This window comes from Cygnus atratus, chromosome 1 (genome assembly GCF_013377495.2).
Source record: "Cygnus atratus isolate AKBS03 ecotype Queensland, Australia chromosome 1, CAtr_DNAZoo_HiC_assembly, whole genome shotgun sequence".
NCBI classification, from domain to species: domain Eukaryota; kingdom Metazoa; phylum Chordata; class Aves; order Anseriformes; family Anatidae; genus Cygnus; species Cygnus atratus.
Window position 1 is genome coordinate 118,406,173 of NC_066362.1, and position 20,469 is coordinate 118,426,641.

The 20,469-nt window shown below is 40.4% G+C and overlaps 1 protein-coding gene across 2 annotated transcripts in view; it reads left to right on the forward strand.

Moving 5' to 3' along the window:
* The window catches only part of MED14 (mediator complex subunit 14), a 37,567-nt gene extending 21,233 nt beyond the window's left edge, over positions 1 to 16,334 (forward strand). The window contains exons 15-31 of one of the 2 annotated variants that reach the window (XM_035542265.1): positions 343 to 477; positions 927 to 1,003; positions 2,459 to 2,619; positions 2,893 to 3,039; positions 3,128 to 3,219; positions 4,348 to 4,500; positions 4,738 to 5,007; positions 5,841 to 5,996; positions 6,539 to 6,650; positions 7,297 to 7,428; positions 8,564 to 8,746; positions 9,423 to 9,658; positions 10,338 to 10,517; positions 10,718 to 10,825; positions 11,262 to 11,387; positions 11,933 to 12,122; positions 15,752 to 16,334. In XM_035542265.1, the coding sequence (XP_035398158.1) occupies positions 343 to 477; positions 927 to 1,003; positions 2,459 to 2,619; positions 2,893 to 3,039; positions 3,128 to 3,219; positions 4,348 to 4,500; positions 4,738 to 5,007; positions 5,841 to 5,996; positions 6,539 to 6,650; positions 7,297 to 7,428; positions 8,564 to 8,746; positions 9,423 to 9,658; positions 10,338 to 10,517; positions 10,718 to 10,825; positions 11,262 to 11,387; positions 11,933 to 12,122; positions 15,752 to 15,825 (2,532 nt within the window). In that variant the 3' untranslated portion in view covers positions 15,826 to 16,334. The remainder of the gene's footprint in view (positions 1 to 342; positions 478 to 926; positions 1,004 to 2,458; positions 2,620 to 2,892; positions 3,040 to 3,127; positions 3,220 to 4,347; positions 4,501 to 4,737; positions 5,008 to 5,840; positions 5,997 to 6,538; positions 6,651 to 7,296; positions 7,429 to 8,563; positions 8,747 to 9,422; positions 9,659 to 10,337; positions 10,518 to 10,717; positions 10,826 to 11,261; positions 11,388 to 11,932; positions 12,123 to 15,751) is intronic. The other variant, XM_035542266.1, reaches the window with a different exon arrangement.
* Positions 16,335 to 20,469: the final 4,135 nt, after the last annotated feature.

The window sequence follows — 20,469 nt, forward strand, 5'->3', positions numbered from 1 at the left end:
CAGAGGTAGCTAGAGTAGCTTGTATAAGCAGAGTGCTTGTATCTGTATGATATGTTTTGTACCATATAGACCATGTAGTCTCTGAAAGACTTGCGGGGGCTGATAAGAGTTACTTCGGGTCAGGTTGACCTGGCTTGGTGATGTGTAAATACCATTTTGAGGAAGGAGGTGATTATTAAATTACTTCAATTTCTGTAGCTCCAAAGTGGAACGAATCCTTTTAGGAGTTTGTGCTCAGGGCATGGTTCGTTTAAAACTTGAATGAGTGAGATTGTTCTCTGACATCTTTTAAAAATGTTTACTCCAAATGTGCAAGTACATTTGTCTTTATTTTAATTCTAGTTATCTGGTGATACATGTTCCATAGAACCTAAGAAACCAAAACGGTCGGGAGAAATGTGTGCCTTCAATAAAGTCCTAGCTCATATAGTAGCCATGTGTGATACAAATATGCCATTTATAGGGCTTCGTATGGAGGTACGTATTAAGAAATATTTTGTTTGCTTCTTTCCCTCCACTGCTCTTGATTCTGTTGTCTAGATGTGACTGTCTGGAGAACTTGCGGACACGTTCACTTTGTAACTCTCTTGCTAGCTGACCCTGGGTGGCTGATATTCTACACTGGTTGCTCTATTCCTGCTGTAGCTGGTTCTCTAATACCAAGCACTAACTACAAAAGACTTGAGAAGTTTAGGGAAAAGGGAAAATGAGAGGATAAAAGAGATCCTCGTGGGAGGGCGTGAGAGACAACTTTATACCAGATTTGCACAGCCTGTTTTTTGGCCTCCCAGTGCTTGAGGGTGTGAAACATCTGTCACCCCTAGAGAAAGGAGAAGAAAAAAAGACGAAAAAAGAAACTTGAAAAAGGTACTTACTTTGCTTGATTTGTTTTTGCATGGGATAACATTTTTCTTTTTCATTTGTAGTTATCTAATATGGACATTCCTCACCAAGGAGTACAAGTAGAAGGAGATGGCTTCAGCCATGCCATACGTTTATTAAAGTAAGAGGATATGCTCATGTGTCTGTTTTCATTACTGTACATATGCTTGAGAGAAAAAAGGATTGTTTGGAGAGTAACACTAAAAATGTTGGGGGGGTGGAGCGGAGGGGGAGTTTGTTTCATTTCATTTTAACTATTGTGTGTCTTGCACTCCTGCATGAAGCAGTGCTGTAGAAAGAGGAAAGCAAGAGTAGATTCAGAGCCAACCGTAATTTGTTTCTGTCATTAGCCTAAACTGGGGAGCTCTGAAAACAGTCTCTGACAATGCTCAGTCCTTACATTCAGGCAGTGCTAAGGAAGACACAGTATGGTGGTGACTGAGGAACATGTAATAGCAATTTTAGGTAGGTTAGAGGCCTACTTACTCCATGTGTTATTTAACAATGACCAGTATGTAATACTGCAGAGGAAAATGCACAGAATCCTAAAAAAGACAAACTCATGGTTAAGAACGCGTGGAGGAAACATCTGAGAATAATACAGTAATTTAACATGGAAAGGGACCTGTGGAGGTCATCTGGTCCAACTTTCTGCTCAGAGCAGGGCTGATCAGCTGAATTTTCCAGTCTCCAAGGGTTTTGTGGGACAGATCTCAAATGCTGACCAGAGGGGAGCGGTCACTTGATTTGTCTGGCTGTGCTGATGCTAATACAGCCCAGGATGCAGTGGTCTGACACTGATGCAAGGGTGTGCTGCCGACTCCTGTTCAGCATCTCTCTTGGGCCCCCACACACTGTTTCTGCAGAGCTGCTGCCCAGCCAGTCAGTCCCCACCTTGAGCTGTTGCATGAAGTTATCTACTCCCCAGTGCAGGAGTGGATTTGTTTTTGTGGAACTTCATGAGGTTTCTGTTAATTCATCCTTGAGCCAGCTGAGGTCCCTCTGAATGGCAGCCCTGTCTGCCAGTTTACTGAGTGCTTCCTTCAGTTTGGCAAACTGCATCATCTGCAAACTTTATATTCCTTCGCATCATGTATGTTGTTGAATTTGTTTAGCAGTATTGGTCTCTGTGTTAACCCCAAAGAATAAAGGAGAAAAAACAGACCTTCTAAAGCATAATCTTCTTTTATGCTGCTGCAGTATGTAGTGGTATAAAGACATAAGTCTTAAAAAGGTAGGGCCTGGTGCTTCTGGATAAAACCTTTATATCAGTGTGCTCCTACTTTCGTCTGGAGATCAGGACAATTCAGCAGATCCCTTAGTAATCTGTAATTCACAGGTGTTAAGACCAGTTTTTATATGTATTCAACTCAGAGTGCTTTTATAACACAGTTATTACAGTCCTTGAAGAGGAATAAGATATCTGTCTGCGCAGTCCAGCTGTCTGTCTTGCCATTGGTTTGTTCATTCTTTCACATCCAGACTTAAAAGTCTTCCAGAAATCGTAAAAAAGTAGTATTTTGCAGTTTGGGGGCTATACTGTGTACAACTGAGGACCTCTTTTCTTCACAAATAGAATTCCTCCCTGTAAAGGTGTAAATGAGGAAACGCAGAAGGCTCTGGACCGATCTCTTCTTGATTGCACTTTCCGATTACAAGGTAGAAATAATCGCACGTGGGTGGCTGAGCTGGTGTTTGCAAATTGTCCACTTAATAGCACTTCATCCAGGGAGCAAGGTAAGGAAGGTCAGGTAAATCTTGTTTTTTTGTGTTTTACATTGTCTGCTCCAGTATAGTTCTGCTGTTGTGGTGATATGGATAACCGTCTGCTCTTAAGAATTCTCATGAGCCACAGTGCACCTGAATCAGACTTTTTTGGCTGTTGAGTTGATGCACTTCGATTATTTAAGTATGCTTCCTGGTTGCTCGTCACAGTTCAGTCATAGTCTGTAAACTGTGGTTTAGGAACTACTAGTTTAATCAGTATTTACTGTTCTCCTAACGCTGCAGGACCAACCCGTCATGTTTACCTGACATACGAAAACCAGTTATCTGAACCAGTTGGAGGTCGCAAAGTTGTTGAGATGTTCCTCAATGACTGGAACAGTATTGCTCGGCTGTATGAATGTGTCCTGGAGTTTGCACGATCCTTACCAGGTACAGAATTAATCCCCTCTTATTTAAAAATTGTGTTTACCAGATTACTACAATTTTTCTCACTCTCTTTTCCCTCCTCTCTTCAAAGACATACCTAACCACTTAAACGTTTTCTCAGAAGTTCGTATCTACAATTACCGAAAACTTATCCTTTGTTATGGAACCACCAAGGGGAGCTCAGTAAGTAATTCCTAAGCGCACTAAAAATGTATATTTGAATGCAGAATGGGTAGGTGTAGAGTTCTCAGAATTGTGCTACAAAATATTTCCTTGCATTACATTATTGTGGAATAAATGTTGATGAATGTAGAAAAGACAGAAATTAAGGGTGCTGGATTACTGATTTGCTAGGTTCCTAAATGTCTAGAATTTTTGAGAATTTGTATAATGTACTTCAGGTTGCGTGAAGGACAGTTAATGTGCTCCTGGTTGGTGAAAGCTGGCACAGTAGCTTTTTTCTAACAAATGTGTTGCTACTGCTCAGTGTTATACTGGGATATGTCGATCTTTTCATCTGAACATAGGTTATGTGCTTAATGCTGCCTTATTAGAAAGGATTTAGTTTTAAATGTAGTAATGTGCTTTCAAATTATGCAGTCCTTAAGTATTTTGTAGCAGTACTGTTCTCTTCTTCAGAAGTCTAGCTTATTCTGTAGTATTTGAATTTACAGCATATTAATTACTTTGACAACTGACTGTGTACTTGCTCACACCCTTGCATTAAATGCAGGGTAGAGGTGGCAGTAACTGTATGTTTATTACAGACAAAGAATGTATTTTTGTGTGCAACTGATGCAAAGTTGTTGATGCACTTGAAATTTGCATCCTAAAAGGATTTTGTGTTCATGTTCTAAGCTAAATTTTAAGAGTATTTCTATATGCATTTGATTATGACAGTTAATCTGAGTAGCAGTGTGGATGTTGCGTGTCACTTCCTTACATATTAGCATGTGTGTGTGATATGGCTGAGAAAATCAGTCTACCTCCAGCAACTCTTAATCAGTATCTGTGGTGTGAATCTCTCGAGTTTAATTTCCTTAATCTCACCTTTGTTGAGATTGTTCATTTTGATTGACTTGACAGAGTAATTGTCCACTTCTATGGTTGACAACATTCCAGCTAGCTAAATGCATAAGCTATGTCAATACTAACAGCATTCTTTTCAGAACCTCAATAACTTGAGGAAGTTGAGTTAGGAATCTGTTGAGGTTTCATGAAAAATGGGGAAAAATGACAGCAAACCGGCTTTCTTGTTATAACCTCTTTAATTCTGGTTTCCAAGGTCATTTCATGTTCTTGATGTTGTAGATCAGCATTCAGTGGAACTCCATACTCCAGAAGTTCCACATTTCACTGGGAACTGTTGGCCCAAACTCAGGTTGCAGCAACTGTCACAACACGATTCTGCACCAGCTCCAGGAGATGTTCAATAAAACACCAAATGTGGTGCTGTTGTTACAGGTAATGTTTTAAACGCTTCTCTCAAGGAAAGTGCAAGGTAAATAAGAGCTGGGTTCTGATGAAGCTCTTCTCTTCAAAATTAGGTGTGTATTATGATTGCTTATGAATTCCATTGGCAGAAGGTGGTTTGGGGAACATTATATCTTTCTTGCCCTTATCCTTCCCCCCCACCCAGATTTTTGCAGACTTGTGCTTAAAGGTAAGCTACCTCGTCTCTCAATATCTGTTCTCTTACAGGTACTGTTTGACACTCAGGCTCCGTTAAATGCCATCAACAAACTTCCAACTGTGCCCATGCTGGGTCTGACTCAACGCACCAACACTGCCTATCAGTGTTTCTCAATTTTGCCACAGTCACCCACGCATATCAGGCTGGCTTTTAGGAATATGTACTGCATTGACATCTACTGCCGGAGTCGTGGTGTGGTAGCGATACGTGATGGAGCATACAGTCTTTTTGACAACAGCAAAATAGTTGAAGGATTTTACCCTGCACCTGGATTAAAGGTGACTATTTCTGTGTTTTCTGGCATGTATGTAAAAACGAGCTTCTAACTTGAAGCATGGATCTGATGTGAAGAGCTTTTGTGAAGAGCTGTAGTCCTTCCAAAATTTTGAGCACAGAAGGAATTTTCTGATTTGTATGTAAATTTGTTAATTAGCTTGAATTAAAACATTTCCTTTAAGAAAGCTAGCATCAAATATCAGATTTTCTTTTCTTAACTAGGTGACAAAAATAATGTTGAGGCTTTTTCAGGGAGGGTTTTTTATTAGAACTTGGTGAATCTTTGTGATTAGTTTGCTGATTTTTCTTCAATCACAACTGAACGCTGAATTGCTTTGGGTGCAAGAGAATGCTATGGAGGAGATGGCCTGGGCATTCATAACCAAACAGAGTAATTGTAGGGGTGGTACAAGAGCCTGATAGGTTTTGACTACTGATGAGTTGTTCTGTAACAGCTATAGAATTGCCCAAGTATAGGAATGGGAAGAGACATTTCCAGTTGTAGACTTTTCCTTGTTTGTAACAAAAAAGAAGAATGTTGCTATTTCAGGTAACTAGAGATGTTTCATATTAATGAGCAAGGTTTCTTGTTTGGTGGTGATGAAAGGCCCCTTTATTTCTGAACGGAAAAAAAAGGGGGGAGGGAATTAAGTTTAAATATCCCCTGAGAAACTCTTTATGAATTGCTATATTTTGTAAACTATTCATACTGTGTGTATTAAATGCCCGCTAGTAGTTCTACTACTGCTAACAACCTTAGGAAATACTGTGGTCATTTTATAAAATGAAATGTAAATGGAGAAACTGTTTGATAACAAGACTGATTTATCCACAGACATTCCTCAACATGTTTGTTGACAGCAATCAGGATGCACGAAGACGATCTGTAAATGAAGACGATAACCCACCTTCTCCTATTGGAGGTGACATGATGGATTCTTTGATATCACAGCTTCAACCCCAGCAACCACCACAGCAACCACAACAACAGGTAGCCTACAGACAAAAAATAAGCGTTTGTCTTCCACAACTGTGGGTTTATAAGAACTTGACTTCCAAACGCACTGGCAATAAAAAATGGAAAGGGAGACGACAAAAGTGTTGTGCGGTGAAATTGCCCTTAGGGCAAACCATTAATTTATTTTGTCATTTCTCATTCCAGTATAAAAAGCCCACAGCAGGTGAACGGCAGCTGTGGAGGGTCACATGAGACTTGCTGCTTTAGAAGCAAAGGAGGGAGGGAGGGAAATCAACTGTTAAAGATAAAAGATGTGGGGAAGGGACAGAGCGGAGAGTCAGGAGGCATCTCTCTATAATGTGGTAGATAAAAAAGAATGAGGTACAGGTGCGTTATGTCTCGGAAGAACTACAGAAGGACCCTGGAAAAAATAGTGAACTGTGAGCAAGGTAGTGTAGTGAGTCGAATAAATCATAGGTGGGAACCAAACTCTCATTTAGTATTCTCTTGCGTATACTTACTTTTTTAGTTCAAAATGATCAAAGACTTTTGTTGTCTTGTGTTGACACTTTCAGCCATTTGCAAAACAGGCAGGAGCATCAGGAGCATATCCTCTTACTTCACCACCCACCTCCTATCACAACACAGTGACACCTTCTCCATCTATGATGCACACGCAGTCACCAGGTAAGACAGCTGAGAGTGTGTGTGCTAATCGTGTACTGGCAACACACATGCTTTTTGTGTGTGCATGGTTTTCTGTCATTTGAGCTGTGTTTAGCTCCAAGCTAGCCAATGTAATGTGCCTTGTGATGTGGAAAAATAGAAAAGTCAAGTCCTGCCAGGCATGTTTTGAAAGTACATTTTGGAGCTTAAAAAAAAAAAAAAAAAAGGCCCTTGGCAAAGATGTCATCTTGAGCTGTGTAGTCTTTGGGACCATTTAATTCTTAAGGCTTACCTCTCGCTCAGTCAAAACCTGTTCATTCTAAATACCTGCTTGTTCATAAAAACTTTTTATCACCAAAGCTTAGCTTTCTGTTCCCAGCTGTTATAGTTCAACAGCTGAAAGTATTTAAGTTTGGGGAAGGGCTGGGCAAAGGGGAAATGCCATTCTTCAAGTCAAATATCTTGGAAAGCTTCTTTTGTGTAGTGAATCAGTTTGGAAAATACAATCCTCATGCATGTGCGAAATACAGCCTTTGAGTGCAAGCACAAATCCTAGTGAATCTTATTTGCTGTCTCCCTGAAAAGCAGAGAGCTGTAGCAGTTGATAGAAAAAAAATTAACAGAAAAATGGGAAATGTGTGTGTTGTGATGTTGTATCTTTGATTAGGAAACTTGCATGCTGCGAGCTCACCTAGTGGAGCTTTAAGAGCACCATCACCAGCATCCTTTGGTCCAACACCTTCACCTTCCTCCCTTGGAATCACAATGGGACAAACAGCTAACTTTGCCAGCCCACATGGTGAGTTCCTTACTGGCATGTCTGTATATAGAGCACGTTTGCTGCTTGAAATTAAGTGTTCATGGGCATACTTAAGTTAATTGGGGGAAAAAATAGAGTTTTGTAATTGTCTTAAGCAGCTGCTTTTATACATGTGGGTGTAACTGTTAACAGCAGTCAAAAGTAGCTGCATGGCATGTTGAGGTCTTCGCTGACATTTTAAAAATTGTCTATCAGTCGTTGTTTCCTGGTTACTCATGTGGGGAAATTCCATGTGGACTTGTAGCTGAACCATGGCTGCAGCTTCTAATGAGCACTCTCTTGTTACAATAGTTGCTTTATTTGCACTAAGTTTACTCAAAATAGAACTGGAACAGATTAGAAATTCAAATACTTGCAACTTGAAAACATTATCAAAGTCTTGCTGATTTGACATACATACATGGAAGCAACATGTCTCTCAGTCCTTTCATTTATTAAGTTGTTTGAAAGCTGACAAAACAAACGTTTGTTGTAACCACAGTGCGTTGGAAACCATTCCACGGATTACAATCAATGAAAGTTCAGGTAGTAATTTTAGCACACCAATAAAATTATTGAGATAAACTGAGAAAGATATACATTAGACTGCTTAAGAAGCTTGATCTGATCAGTCATTATAATGGAGAACCAAACCAAAGGTACTTTTGCAGAGATGATTACAAGATACAGCATAGATTAAGAACAGTCTATCTGAGGCTTTCATTTACTAAGGAGCAGTAGAAGCCCAAGTCTAGATGCAAGAGCTTTTTAGTTTTGTTTCAGTTATGTTAAATACGCGGATTTGCCTTAATGTACCCTTTGAATTTTTTATCTTGATAAAATGTAATGGGGAGAAAAAAAATCTATATGGTTGTAAAATGTAAAAGAATCTAAGGCACGTTCACATTTTGTAGATTTTGATAAGCATTTTGGAAGTGTTCAAGGTGAGGTTGGATGGGGCTTTGAGCAACCTGGTCTAGTAGGAGGTGTCCCTGCCCATGGCAGGGGGTTGGAATTAGATGATCTTTAAGGTCCCTTTCAGCCCAAACCATTCTATGTTTCTATGAATTTTTAGACTTCTAGATTAGAAAACCTTGAATCTTTTTTAAAGATGATGGTCTTGTAACATCTGTAGGTACCATAGACCCAAGCTCACCTTACACCATGATGTCACCCAGTCAGCGTGCAGGGAACTGGCCAGGATCTCCCCAGGTCTCTGGTCCATCACCAGCAGCACGGATGCCTGGAATGTCACCAGCCAACCCTTCCCTTCATTCACCTGTCCCAGATGCCTCTCATTCCCCACGAGCTGGAACAAGTAGGTTACTTTATTAGTGTTAAAGACTGCAAAACACTCATGTTTAACATTTCTAGTTTGATCGTTTTTGATAGGTTTGTGTCTCAGCCTAACAGTCCTTACTGTCTTCGTGCAGTAAAATATCTAAGGAGTTGAAGCCTTTATTCCAGCCTAGTTCAAGTCTTTTATAACAAATTGGAAAATGAGTTGAATCATACAGCATAAACTTCAAGAGGATTGATGCATCTTGTTGAACTAGAAAGATTAGTCTTAAACTATGAAGCTCCGTTACTGAGAGAAAAATCTTTGGAATGAAAGCTACGATAACCATATTTACCTACCCAAATAGTAACTTTTCACACTATAGAGCTGTAATGCTGCTCTTGCAAGACTAATCTAGGCATCTTTAGATCTCATTCAGTTTGTTGTACAAAGCTGGTATCTGGTGGCATGTTGAAAAAAGGGGAGAAGGGAGTAGGATTAAATTTAACTGAGACTTTGCATCGGTGGAGGGTCAAAGCTCCAATTCTTTGACTTTGCTCTGCCTATCATTAGTTAGCCAACTTCTTAGATAAGAAAGATTAAATTTTGGCCAGGGTGCTTGTTGCTTGTATAGTTAAAGCTAACAGAGTGAATACACGTCTTAGGTTTCACCTTAAATCCTTCCTTACTACAAGTACTTTTTCCTTACCAATAGGTTCCCAAGCAATGCCAACGAGCATGCCTCCACCTCGTAAACTACCTCAGCGCTCTTGGGCTGCATCCATACCTACAATCCTCACCCACAGTGCCTTGAATATTCTGCTGTTGCCCTCTCCTACTCCTGGGCTCGTGCCAGGACTAGCTGGCAGCTATCTTTGTTCCCCTCTTGAGCGATTCCTTGGATCAGTTATTATGAGGAGACATCTTCAGAGGATCATACAACAGGAAACGGTATGGTTTAGGCTGTTTTAATACTGATTTGCAAGTCTGACTTAGTAACTGTTCTTTTTAGTACTTCTGTACTATGTGTCTTTCAAATCTGACACAAACTGCTTCAAATATAACAACTATTTGCTATTGGACTTGTTATGATATACTTCTGAAACTTGTCGTCTCAAGCATCTAAATATAGAGAAAACATTTAGTTCTTTTTATTTTCCACACAAATAAGAAGTGGAAAACCTATTTGGTCCAGTGAAATAACTGATACAATAACAGGACCATGACCAAATTTTCTGATGCCCTGGCTTCTGTGAGTTTAGCACATCAATTGTGAGTGAACTAGAACAGCCACAGGGTTGCTATGGATGCCTCTGCTTGGCAGGAATGCCCAAGAAATTAGTTACCAATTGACAATAACTCAATTAGTCATGAATGATGCTTTAGGGTGAGACAGACAATGCATGCCTTTTTGCTTCATTGGTGTTCATTTGGTAATAGGGAAAAAAGCCAAATCTTGCCTAAGGTTCGTTCTCAAGGCAATTTTACCTATATATGTACAGGTCACAGAAATGTCATGTTTCTTTTTGGAAGCACCATAGATTGACCACTAGAATCTTCAGAGTGAATGTATGTGTTCTCATACAATTTAATGAATGACTCATGGAATGCAATTCTTCTTTCTGTACAGCTACAGTTAATAAACTCCAATGAACCAGGTGTGATTATGTTTAAGACAGAGGCACTGAAGTGCAGGGTTGCTCTCAATCCCAAAACCAACCAGACCTTGCAACTAAAAGTAACACCTGAAAATACAGGACAGTGGAAATCGGAGGAGTTACAAGTTTTGGAGAAGTTCTTTGAAACAAGAGTATGTACTTCAATCAGCAACGTTTACGTTTCTGTGCATTGCTTTCAATCTGGTGGTGTTTTGAGTGGTTCTGCTGAGTTTCACTGGGATATGTCCTTAAGGGCTGCAAAAAAAACAGTAACAGTTGTGCATGCTGTTTACCATGTTAAATGATGAAGCTGTTATCTAAATAGGCAGTACTAACTGGTCTCTTTCTTTAGGTTGCAGGACCACCTTTTAAAGCAAACACCCTAATAGCCTTCACAAAATTACTAGGGGCTCCAACGCATATCCTCAGGGACTGCGTTCACATCATGAAACTTGAGCTGGTAAGTTAACTTCTATGTAGTTCACTCGACTTCAGTTACTGTATTAAAAAAAAAAAAAAGAAAGGAAAAAAAGGTTCTACATCTTTATCTCCAGACACAAATTACTTTCTATATATGTCACTAAGTGTTAATAAAGAAGTTCTCATTTTGCTATTAGCTCTCTTGGAAATTCCCAAAATTTCTCCTGTAAACTGATCATTTTGAGAAACGGCAGGCATGTTACTGAACAATAGGCACATGTAGCCTGGCTGGAATCTTTCTCACTGTGTTCTTGTTTGCCATATGCTCAGTTCTTTCAGTTACTCTGACTTGTGCTAAACCTGGCAACATCTGTAGAGGAATGTTTCACTTTCTAACTCTTCCCTAGTTTGTAGACATGTATGTCACTAACGTGAGACTTCTGCTGTTCTTCCTCTGTGATGCTCTCTCTAAACAGTTCCCTGATCAGGCAAGTCAGCTGAAATGGAACGTGCAGTTTTGTTTAACAATTCCTCCCAGTGCACCGCCAATTGCGCCTCCAGGAACACCCGCTGTTGTGCTGAAATCCAAAATGTTGTTTTTTGTAAGTAGAGCTATCTGTTTTAAAATTTTGTGGGCTGCATGTCTTTGAAGTCACCGCTGGTTAGGGGCAAAACATACACGTGCTGTCTCTGGCGATCGTAGTAGCTAAAAATGCTCTAATGTCTGGAAGCCTAGATCTGCGTGCGTCTCTTCATGTTTTGTGCTTTCAAAGAGATGTTGACAATATGTCCTAAAGCTGAGTTCCCCCTGAGCTGCAGGTATCTTCGTATGCTCAACTTTTGGTTGTTTTGTTCTTTGAGGCACTTACTGCCTTGATGGAGTGATGTACATTAGCTGTGCTGAGAAAGGAGAGCAAAAGTGCAGGTGTGAGCTCTGAGGCAGCGCTCAGTGTAGGGTGGTCTCGAGAATGAAATAGTTTACTCTCAGCGATAACTTCTCTGTTACAGAATTGATGTGTGAAAACTGAAGGTGTGGAACTGCACACTGTGTGTAGGTCTAGAGTGTTTAACCATATGGGAAGTTGTGCTGAAGTACATTGTTCAATTTAACACAGTTTATGTGTTGGTTTTTTTTTTTCCCCCACAGCTCCAGCTAACACAGAAAACGACAGTCCCACAGGAAGCTGTTAGTATTATTGTCCCAATTATTTATGATATGGCTTCGGGTACAACTCAACAGGCTGACATTCCCAGGCAACAGAACTCTTCTGTTGCTGCTCCAATGATGGTTAGCAATATTCTAAAGAGGTTTGCTGAACTGAATTCACCACGACCAGGTACTGTACATGTCCAGTAGATATATTCTCTCCACCCAGACTTCTGTGACAAATCTCCAGTGTAAAACTAAATCTCTCTTAAGTCTGAATTCTTCTTGGTTCCTATTATACTTCTTTAGTGATCACAAACTCCTGATATGACAGGCAATACGTAACATAATAGCAAGTACTGGCAGTGCAGCAGAGTTTTACGCCAGAAGGTTACACTGGTGATTCAGGCTGAATATCACTGTCAGAGTATTACTCCCAAGTAATAGGATGCACCTCTCGTTGGCCCAGCTCTTGCTGCACAGTAGGAGTTGAAGTTTTTACAAATGGGCCCAGAATGAATCACAATAAATATGCTATGGTCAAGTGTCAGTTTTCATGGTTAACTATGAAGTTATTAAGCTTAACAGTAGAATATAAAGGGATGTTAAAATAGTTATCAAAACTTGTCCATGTGCTGTGAATGATTAAAAAGTAATTGGTGTGATTGTATGCTCCTTTGTCAGTGTGTACACTAGCAGAGGCGCATACAGTTCTATCCACCAAACGTGCTGTGAAGTGTTTGAGCTAAATAGATTGTTCTGAATGTTCATTGGCCTGTAGGTAGTGCACTGTGAGCAGCATCGTACTTTGCTTTCCCTCTTGTTTGTCATGCTTTTTATTTTTTTTCAATATCTGACAACACTGAACAGCAGTAGCAGGTTCTTTGGGCAGAATGTTGTCTGTAAGCAGTGGTTTGGGGACCTAATACCCAAGTGGTTCAAAAGAACAAGATCTTTCAGTTCTGCTGTAGTTGCACACTGAAGATTGAAACGTTTTTCCAGTAACCCAGTGAATAGTTTGAAATTGTGAATCCAGAGGTTGAATTCTCCTTCTGTATAATTATTCATCGCGTTATGTGGTAATTTTAACAATGCCTAATGGTTTATTTCGATTGCTAGAACATGAGTAATGTTTATCTTAAATTGGTATGGATATGTATACATTTTTGGAGAACTGTGATGAGATTTAAATTAACGTTTTCTGTTTAACATGTAGTAATAGTGTAGGTAAATAAGAGAGAATAGCTTTGAGTTCCCAGTAAGAGTTCTGTGTAGGATAGAACCGTTGGTTGAATAGCACTTTTATTTCAAAACACTTTGACTAAACTTCAAGTGTTTCTTTTGGAAGGTGCTTCCCCACTAAGTTCCCCTAATGGGGAAGGATAGATGCTTGTTTTGCTGTGTATTATTGCACTAAATTGTGTTTTAAGGTAAACCCTTCACAAAATGCTACAGCATAGGAAGTAATTGGCAAAGCTGCTCTTGAGCATCCCAGGTGAGATGTCTTCTGGTGATCATTAGGTAGATTAGGATAGACAACTTTTGTTTGTCACACAAGTCTGGAAATAATGCAGGACTTGCAGTACAGGGAGCAGAGTACAGACGGGGAAAAAAATGCGTGTAAAAAGAGCTTCTGGCCTCAAGAAGGACCTTACCCCCAGGCAAAGAAGAGTACAGCCAGCTGAGCAGAGGATGTTTCTAGTAGGCGTTCCTCTAATTTCTGAAAGAAAGGTTGAGTCTCTGTTGATTTCTCCCACCAAAAGTAGGATCTTTCCTGAGGACACTTAACGTGCAATTTCCTGGGTTCTTATTATCAAAATTTACATTATTTTATCTGACAAAAGAGAAAAGATACCTTCTTTTCTTTGGCATTGAAGGTGATGGGAGAGCCAGCAGATGAAAGTAGATAGCTGGAAGACTTCTTTAACAACAGCAGTACATGGGAGATCCAAAATGCATATCCTTTCTCTTATGATGCTTTTGTGCTGTGCTCAGGATTTTCCTACCTGTGTTAGCTCTTCTGCTGCATTAATTGCAATCTGCATGGTTAAGTGAATTTTTAACTCTTTCAGTCAGAAAGGAGCAGGGCTTCCCACCATGCACGTATGATATTATTGGCACTTCCATTGTAACCCATAATCAGTGTTGCCTCATTTTGGCTGTATCTTTTTTACCTTTCTCTCTTTGTGAGAAAGTATTTTGTATTCAGCTTAATATTCCTCTTAATAAAATGGTAGTAACTGAAAAGTGAGTTCTTTTGGAAGAGTTTTATTTTCAGATCTGTGGACAAGCACGTTATGCTGTGTTTAACAGTAAAACGCTGGCTCGTTGCGAGTATGCTGTCTTTCTGAGATCACTTTACCAATGCCTCCATGGAGAAAAAATGTTTGATTTTGGGGAAATAGTTTTATGTGAACTGAGATGGAATCGATGTCCTGGAATAACAGGGTTTAACTTGAGCTCTAAGCCTACAACCTGCGTCATGTAGTGGACTGATGTCTGGTAAGGAAAGTCCCTACTGATGCAGGAGGTGACCTGTAGAGAGGAGCTCAAGGGACTTGTGTGATATTTCTTAAAACACTTCACCACTAAGCATTGCCTAATGTCTGGTTTTCAGTGATGCAGTGGATGGTATTTTAGCCCTGATTTGTAGCTTCGGTATGATAATGACTTGCCCAAAATAATCCTGGGAGTCACTAGTTTGGCAGTTAGGATTAATACATCCCCACGTGCTCTGCTCTCATCTCTTTGCTCACATGGCTCCTTCTTCAGCAACAAAATGCAGTCTCTTCTGCTTGATGCTTCTTGAAATATGCTGGAACAATTCAGCCTGCGGTGACAGGGTACAATAGTGGCTATTAATTGTATGCTGTTATCAGGAATAGTAGATGAATTACTTCTGTCTAATAATGCTTGATCTCTTGTTGGTCTATGTAAATCCTCTTGGTTCTGTTGGTTTTAATTTTTAAAGCTATTTCAGAATGTGTGTGTGTCTTTTTAAAAAAAAATTTTGAAACTTGAGACAGCTATGGCTGATTTTTTCTGTTTTCCACAGTTTTAAGCAAAGTTTATTTGCTCTGTGTTTAATTTTGCAGCTTAGAAGCCAAGGCTAGAACCAGAGCAATTCAGTTGGGTGGGAAATTAAAATAATACAATTAATTAAAAAAAAAAAAAAAAAAAAGACTTTTGCCCAGTCTTGAAATTAAAAGCGTTTCCAAAACTAGGCTTAGGACAAAAGAACATTTTCCAGCTGTTTCATACTTGAGTCTTCTGAAATGTTTAGTTGCTGTTCTTAATCAATGCAGATGGAACTTGAAAAAGGTTTTGTTTTTTTTCTTGATAAAATGTAGCTCTCTTGATTTATAACATACATACAAATATGGATTGCAGTGCCATATGTGATAAATTCTATCATAGACTCATGACACTCAAAGCTATTAAAAGTTCAGAGCTGCTGTCAGTGGCTTCTTGCAATTTCGTGACCGACAGGAGGAAGCTGAACTTTCTTCAGTTGAGCTAGTTTCAAATCCAGACTTCCCTGGAGGTCACTGGAATTCGCAAGTTGCAACCACCGGTTATTGTGAACCTCTTCTATCGTCATTGTGTTAGCTGAACTTGTAAATTATTGTGAACTCCTCCCTGTATTAGGCTACGACAGCAGTAGTAGCCACACTGTAAAGTGTGCCAGCAGGCAGAGGGCACGTCCCAGCATGGAGGGAGCGCGAGTAGCGCGCTTCCTTGCCTGCTTGTTAGAATTAAGCCCTGCCTGTTGCTCTGCTGTTGCGTGTGATGCTAACATGTCTTTTTTCCCTGTTCCAGGTGAATGCACAATATTTGCAGCCGTTCGGGATTTGATGGTTAATCTTACGCTGCCCCCTGGTGGGCGTCCATAGACACTTTTAAAAGAAGGCTGAAAATGAGACAAAACAGCAAAAAAAAAAATCTCTCTGAAATTAAGCCTTCAATTAAAAGAGGACGTTCTAATTTTACTTTTTTTAAGAGCTAACTAATAAACTGGCAAACTTTCAGGGATGCACTTTCATCAAAATGAGTATCACCACGACTTTTGTATAGTGCTGTTGTATAGTGTGTTTTAATGGGAGACACTTCAGACTAGGTAATAGATTGAAGTATCAGCTTGCTGGTAATAGATTTAATATTCTGTTTTATACTATACAGAGTATGAAAATGCCAAACTTGTTTGTTTTTTGTTTTTCTTATGTTTTGGTGTAATAGTCTTTTTTTAAGGCAGGTCTGTCATTTTTGAATACTGTAAAACTGTGACAAACTTTATATTGAAGCTGTATTTTAATATGACTGCTTTGAATCCTTAAACAATTTATTTGGGCTTGTTGTAAACATGTCCCCAAAAAGCAATATTTAATAAACTGGATTTAAAAAATATTCTTAAACTGGATGTTGTATAATCTTAACCGTTATTCCTTTTCTGCTGTAGTTGCTGGCCAGATCTCTTGTACTCACCTACATGGCTATCTCTATATGTGATCCCATTTCCCCCACAAGCTGCTAATTTAAAATATATATATATATTTATCGTATGGTTTTGGTTGGTTCTAAGCCTTCAGAAAACAATGTTTATTCATTCTTGTTCATTCTTACTGTATAAGTATCCAGTAATTACTTAGCGCTTCATTTCCTACGTTTGTAAGGAACTGCATTTGTTCTGTCCCCAAAATAATGTTAGTGATAGGAAGCACCTTTTTTCACCTGTTTATAGAGCCCTTTAGACACCTTAATAATAGTAGGAGAAGTTATTAATCTTATTGTAAAGGCAGGTAAGAGAGAAGCTTGAATGTATGCCATGAAATTGGAGAGGACGATCCAAAAAAGCTGAAGATGACCAAGAAAATAACCATAGAAACAATCTCACGCTTACTCTTTGAATTGGATGTGGGTAACTTTGTGAGTGGTGACTGATGGCTGTTGTTGTAATCAGAGAAAACTTCTGTCCTTTAGAATTAGTCGGTCATTTGATCATTTGTCTTCATGGATTAGTATGCTCAAATACTAAGCAGAAGAATGTTTCAAACTAATTTTTAAAATCTTTTTGTGGATGTATTCTAGCTTACCTTGCTGGATTTGAGGCTCCTATTGCCCCTACGACCGTCACAAGGCTTCTTTCTTTATTCTTGAATGAGTCTGTCAAGGCTCTTACGTTATTTACAATCATTTCATTGGATTCTGCTTCAGACTGCAGCCTTGAACCTGTGGTTTTGAGTGTTGGTACTCTTATCAGTAAGTAGTGTTCTAGCTTGGTTGTATCTAACAGGTGATTACAGTTTGTTTCTGAAATGCAAAACTTATCCACTGGAGGGAAAACCCTGACAATCTTTAAATGTTGCTTCTGCTAATCAGTTGGGAAAGATTTTGTAGTTCTGTCTTTCTCAACTCAACCAATGACATCAGATTGAGAGGTGATAGAATAATGTCTGAAAAAGACTGGATATTTTGCTGGAGATTTGGGCTGGGTTTGAGGTCTGAGCATTCCCAGGCCAAAACTAAGCTTTCTGCTATGCAGAGAAATGTCTGCTGTTGTTTGTGCTCGTTGGCAGCTGAGTGTACTGGAGGACAAAGGCCCCACTGAACTTCAGCACTTGAAAATAAATTTGGGGGTGTCCCCTCAGGGTGGTGAGAAAACAACGCATGTAAACTAGTGACAGGTGGTTATGAGGTGACATTCCCAACCTGAGACTGTGGGGAGACTAATGAATTTTTGTGGCTCTTTGTGTTTGTGTGTGTGTGTGTGTATATATATCTGTATATACACCACTTCTGTTAAAGTGCACCACATCTGAAGCCTTTATCCTAAATAATTTCTGAAAGAAAAACACTACTAGAAAAAGGAAGCATTTCCCACAGCCCAGCAACAACTCTGTTCCTTTCAGAGAAGTAACCTTGGGTGTTTACAAGTGTAGTTTTAATTTTCATTTTTCATGTGTTCAGTCCAGTTTTCTGGTAGCCAACCAAATGCTCAGATAAGGAGCTGAATCAAGGTGAGATTTGTCTGAATTAAGTTTAAATCGCTTGTTGTCCTTGTATGTTTGAGCATCCTGCAGTTTGCCTCTGAGATTGCAAATGTTTTAACTGAGTTTTCAAAGACTGCAGGAAACAAGTTCTGATGGTGAGTATTTGAGACAAAACAAAGCTTCATAAAACCAGAAGCTGTTTTTCTTTCAGGAGCTTTAGTTTGTCTCTAAGTATGTGTTTCATCTATTAGTCGAAAGTTATTCCAGGTAGTGGGCATTTTAAAGCAAAATCTACGTGGAAAAATAGCTAGTACAGTGGACTACTGGGAGAATAATTTGGATCGTTTGCATTAGATGTATGATTAAACTGTCAACAATGTCATTTCAGAAGTTGTGGTATGCCAGCTATTATTTTAGCTCAAGTGGTTATTGTTCTCGTTGCCCAAATCTTCCACATACTCACAGAATTTCAAATGTTTTTAAGGTAAGAATGCATTTCAAGAAATTAATGTGGAGTTGAAATGTGTTAACTGCATAATATCTAGGCTGTAGTTTCAAAGCCGTGACTGTTGTATAACGCTGTCATAATGTGAGAGACGTGTACATAGGTTAAATTGCATTGACTTCAAATACGTGGGCCTTTTCCTAAGACATCCCTAGAGCAGCTGATGGTTCATGGGCTGGGTAGATTGTAAGCAGTGTGCTTATTTTTGGGGAAGTGTTTTTAAGACCTCAAGCTCGTCTCCACAAATGCCACAAACTGAGGAAGCGGTGCTGCGGTGCCTGACTGTGTACTCCCAGCCCCGCACATTCTTCCAGAGCAGTAATTAGCGTCTTTGGGAAATGACCCCGCATAATAGATTTTAAAGGAAACGTCCGGCTGCTGCTGGGAGAGATAAGAGATGCTGAGTGAGGAAGGATTGTGCTGGGGGCTGTGAGGAGCAGCACAGCTGCAGACAGCTGCCATCGCTCAAGACAGCTGTGTCCCCGTGCACAGAATGGGGTTTGCAAAGGGGCCTCTGGGGGTGGCAATTCCCTTTAATTTCTGCAGACATCAATTCATCTTCTGTTCGTCTGAGACCTGAAATCATGCTTCTTGGGCCTAAAATCAGGTATGTAGAGATGCTCTCCACTACCATGTTCGTCTCCTGCTGCAGATGGGTACTTAAAGAACAAAAGGTTTGCTCCCCACCACCACCTCTTGCTGTCTGCAGGTTGGGCACAGTATGGCACAGGCCACTTGCAGCTGGTCAAACAAGGAAAGATTTAAGTCCAAAGGAAACAACTGTTTATTCAGAGACACTGTTGGTGAGCAAACACAGCCCGTGGGCTTCTAGGCATCCTAAAAGAAGATTATTCAATTTGTTTCATTTACTTTAGATGACGTGGCCGCGAAGCATCAGTAGTATCTGTGGGCAGGTAGTGATGTTAGAGCGCACATCTGAAGCCTGAGGTGACCCGTGAGGGTTGTGCGCTCTGTAGGATGGTGTGGGCAGATGGCAGCCTGGGGACCCAGCAGCACTCCTTAGGCCTCTTAGCTTCGGAAAGTCACAGAAGTGAGGCTGACCGGAGTATTGCCAAGGAGCCCTCTTTTCTTTCATGACACAGTGCTGTGCAGCCCTACATTGCCCAAGATGTCCATGGGCAGTGGCATCACCTCGGCAGCCCACTGGGAACGGGCAGCCGCTCTCCTTGTGCTGCTGAGATGCCGACCCCGGGCAGGCCACTGCAGGCTGCTGGGACAGTTAGCTGGGCACAGAGCGTCTGTGGCCACTGCTGCTTCTCCTCGGGGGCGAGGGGCTGCACTGAGCTTTGGAAAGGAGAGCTCCTGCTGCTGCTGTTTCTTCCTGGCTTCAGGAGCCTGGGAGGAAGACTCGAGACTTGCTGTGCGAGTTGAAGAAGGTGCCAGGGGGTTGACTGCTCGTACGGATATCAAAAAGGTGAATGAGGGGGCTCTGCTTTGAGTTTAGTGGGGAATATTGGCCTGTCGGTGGCCTCCTGTTCTTAAACTCAGATCCATTGCAGGTAAATGTGCCCTAAGATTCTGTTTATAAAGTTAGCGGGCTCCATCTTGAAGGTGCATGCTTTTGCCTAAACTCCCAAGTCCCCTTGGTATTGCCCTGGAGGGGCTCTCGGAGATGCTCCAAGCTTTGTGGTGCACACCAGAGGTGGTCAGCCACAGGAGACTGCGGGCACCATTTTGCCCCATTGCTGGCTTTTGTGAGCAGCTCCACTCCTAGGTGTGGTTATATAGCACCTCAGACACTGCCTGCTGGCTGGTGCTCAGTCAGCCAAAAAGGAATTTATTTTGCCTTTTTTTTTCTCCCCATTCCACAGTTTCTTGGAGCTTTTTGTCCTACAGTTAAGATTCTGCATGCGTTGCAGCGCAGCCCTAGAGGACATGAGTTATCCAAGCTTACACAAGGAAATGGTTGAAAAGAAAAATAATAAAGCCAACCTGTCCTTTTCAGGTTCTGGAGCAAATGGAGTTATTTTAATGCCCATTTCTGTCTGCAAAGCTTGATTTAATGCCATAAGGAAAATTTAAGA